Source organism: Meleagris gallopavo, chromosome 4 (assembly GCF_000146605.3).
Source record: "Meleagris gallopavo isolate NT-WF06-2002-E0010 breed Aviagen turkey brand Nicholas breeding stock chromosome 4, Turkey_5.1, whole genome shotgun sequence".
NCBI lineage: Eukaryota > Metazoa > Chordata > Aves > Galliformes > Phasianidae > Meleagris > Meleagris gallopavo.
In genome coordinates this window covers 61,622,877-61,625,584 of record NC_015014.2, presented here as the reverse complement: position 1 = coordinate 61,625,584, position 2,708 = coordinate 61,622,877, and the positions used below count along the sequence as shown (strand labels likewise).

At 42.6% G+C, this 2,708-nt stretch overlaps 1 protein-coding gene across 2 annotated transcripts; it reads left to right on the top strand.

The window, feature by feature from the left end:
• Positions 1–27: 27 nt before the first annotated feature.
• LOC109367586 (myb/SANT-like DNA-binding domain-containing protein 1) lies at positions 28–938 on the top strand. Of its 2 annotated transcripts, none has more exons than XM_031553314.1 (2): positions 28–137; positions 576–904. In XM_031553314.1, exons 1-2 carry the CDS (start codon positions 104–106, stop codon positions 842–844), a joined length of 303 nt encoding a protein of 100 aa, XP_031409174.1. In that variant the 5' UTR covers positions 28–103; the 3' UTR covers positions 845–904. The 2 variants fall into 2 exon arrangements, 1 of the variants encoding a protein (XP_031409174.1); XR_004159770.1 differs by lacking the exon at positions 28–137 and adding an exon at positions 254–458 and having other exon boundaries at positions 576–938.
• Positions 939–2,708: the final 1,770 nt, after the last annotated feature.

Below are 2,708 nucleotides of genomic sequence, written 5' to 3'. Positions count from 1 at the left end.
TTTGGTGTGTGTGTGTGTGTGTGTGTGTGTGTACATGGCCTCAGTCCTTGCAGCCTCCCAGAGAGGCTGTCAAGGCGCAACTTAAAAGCTCGTTCAGGCGACCATGACCCCCCGCCAGCAGATTGTCTGCCTAAAAGGTAAGGGAAAGCTGAAAAAGAAGTAGAAACTTAAAAGTAGCTTCTCAAAGGCTGCATAGATCTCTCTCTCTCTCTCTCTTTTTTTTTTTTGTTAAACCTAAAGTGTTTAAAAGCTTTAATATTGATGGCCTGTCAACTTTGTCCTGATTCTTTGGCTTTCAGTTAAAAGGTTTTTGTTGTTGTAGCTTATGCAGTTGCTCTGTTGCTATGGAAACGTGACATCAAAATGACGTTTCTCTGTTTAAAAGCTTTTAACTAAATTCCTGCCTGTCAGATGTAGGCCCCATTTTGTGCACTCAAGCTTCAAGCTGTTGCAAAAAGGTTTCATATGTTCTGTTGTCATTCAAATTCTTTATCCACATATGCATGTCTTGCACTACAAAAACCTAAGCTAAAAACTCAATCTATATTAAGTGTCCTCTTTTAAAACCCTTTTAGGTCAGTCAGCAATGGCTGCAGCAGAAATTCCCAGTTACATTGTCTCTTCTCAGACTGAGAAACACAGGAGGGCCAGAAACTGGACTGATGCAGAAATGAGAGGTTTAATGCTGGTCTGGGAAGAATTTTTTGATGAACTGAAACAAACTAAAAGGAATGCCAAAGTTTATGAGAAAATGGCTAACAAACTCTTTGAAATGACGGGAGAAATTCGCCACGGAGAGGAAATAAAGATAAAAATTACAAATATGACATTCCAGTACAGGTAAGCTTCAGTTAATTCTTTTTATTTTAAGAGATGTTAGCAGGGGCCAGGCTGAGCTGTTTGCCTTTCAGAAAGAAGTATCCTTCAGCAAATGTGTAGATAAGAGATTAAAGATTGTTCGTATCGCTTTTAAAATTCTCTCTCGCCATCGCTGTTACGTCATTCTTCATTTTTCCCCCATTTCATTGCAAACTCCGGGACAACTTTGTCGCGTCGTAATTAACTCGCGGTGTTATGATGTAGAGGGATGGAAATGCAGTTAGTGGGAAAGCAGATTTTTTTTTCTCTTTTGCTGATTGTGTCAGCCTGGCAGCAGCTGCTTGCAGGGAAACTCCTGCAGTTGGAAGTGGCCAGAGAGGGTCGGTGTGACAAGGCAAAGTTTTGCTTGCTTTATAATAAATACCGAATAATGCTTTTGGGGAACGAAGCTCCTGGGTTTTTATTCGTGTGAGTTGAAGGGTTACACTTCAAGGGGCCGGGAATAATGGAATGCCTTATTGCTGAGTGACACACATTGCTGTAATTATAAGCAGCGCTGCTATATCTGCAGGGAGGGGATCGATGTGCACCGTCAATACCGCTCCCGAGGAGCTGGGGGAGGGCGGAGGTGGCTGAGAGGAGATGAGATGGAGCAGGAGGGGAAGTTGCCTTGGAAAACGAGAGACGTTTGTTGCTTTGAGGGGAAAAGGAATTGGAACTTAGCAGAAACAAATGCTTCTCTTTCTCTCTTTTTTTTTTTTCCCTTCTTTTTTCTTTTTCTAAAATTCTTATCTCTGCGAGGCACAAACTGCCTCATACTGGAAATCCTGAGTGGTGATTTCAGCCGTGTGCTTGTAATGCAAGAAAATCAAATATGTGACTCTCTTATTTAATCTCTCCTCAAAGCTCATATTAATAATAAAAAAGGTTATTACAGCAGGCAACCATGTTAAAACTGCTTGCTTCTCTGTAAGGCATCCTCCTGTACTTAATGCAGAGACTGCTCATCACATAGAAAACTAGGGAGAATCCTGTAAACCCCTTAACTTTGAATGTCCTCCTGCATTTGTAAGACCCACGAGCATAATGTTTAACATCATTTTCCATAATATTAAATCCACGTTTTCCAGCAGATGCTAATGCCTCCAAAATGTTTGACTAACCCTGCCGTAATCCTTGTAATTTTCTTCTCCCAGACTGAGTGAGAAGGCTGGAAGCACGATCCATTTTTGCCCTGCATCGCCCAGCAGTTGCCACTCAGCTGCAGAGCTGGGAGCTGCTGGCTCCCAGGCCCCTGCTTAGCCTGCTAGATCTGCAGCCTTCCTTCTGAGCAGCACAGCTCGCAGCACCAGGATTTTACAGGTGTCCAGCTAGCAACACCGCGCAATATTGAAGTGCCGTAATTGCCAAGCACAATAGGCTATCTCTGTCAGCCTTTGTTCTAAATTTTCAGTGTTGTCATCAGTCAGACCGTCTCAGCTTTTCTAATTAATGTTTTTCTTTAAAGTTGCAGCGGGGGAAGGGAAGAAATGAACCCCTCACACCCGTGCAGTCTGTGTGTGTGTGTGCGTCCGTGTGTGGAAACGCAGTGCTTAAAAAAAATTCTTATGTCTCTATGAACTTCTGAGATTGCTTCTGCTGTGTGTTGTGCTGCTGCTCTGCTGTGCAGTGCATTGCGGCTCCCTGCTCATTGATTAAGATGCTAATTTATGAGAGTTAGAATACTGCCTTGCACCATCACGGGGCTCTTGGATTTGAAATGCATCTCCTATATTGTTTGTTTCTATCCAATGCAGGCTTGTTTGCTTTGCTTTCAAGGGGAAGTGATAGAAAATCCAGGAACAAATACAAGATATGACTTAAAATTCATCGTTTTCTGGAGGCTTTTT

Coding starts and splice junctions, on each gene's coding strand:
- LOC109367586 (XM_031553314.1), top strand. CDS start 104: ATGACCCCCCGCCAGCAGATTGTCTGCCTAAAAG. Junction 138..575: donor GCAGATTGTCTGCCTAAAAG/GTAAGGGAAAGC, acceptor AAACCCTTTTAG/GTCAGTCAGCAATGGCTGCA.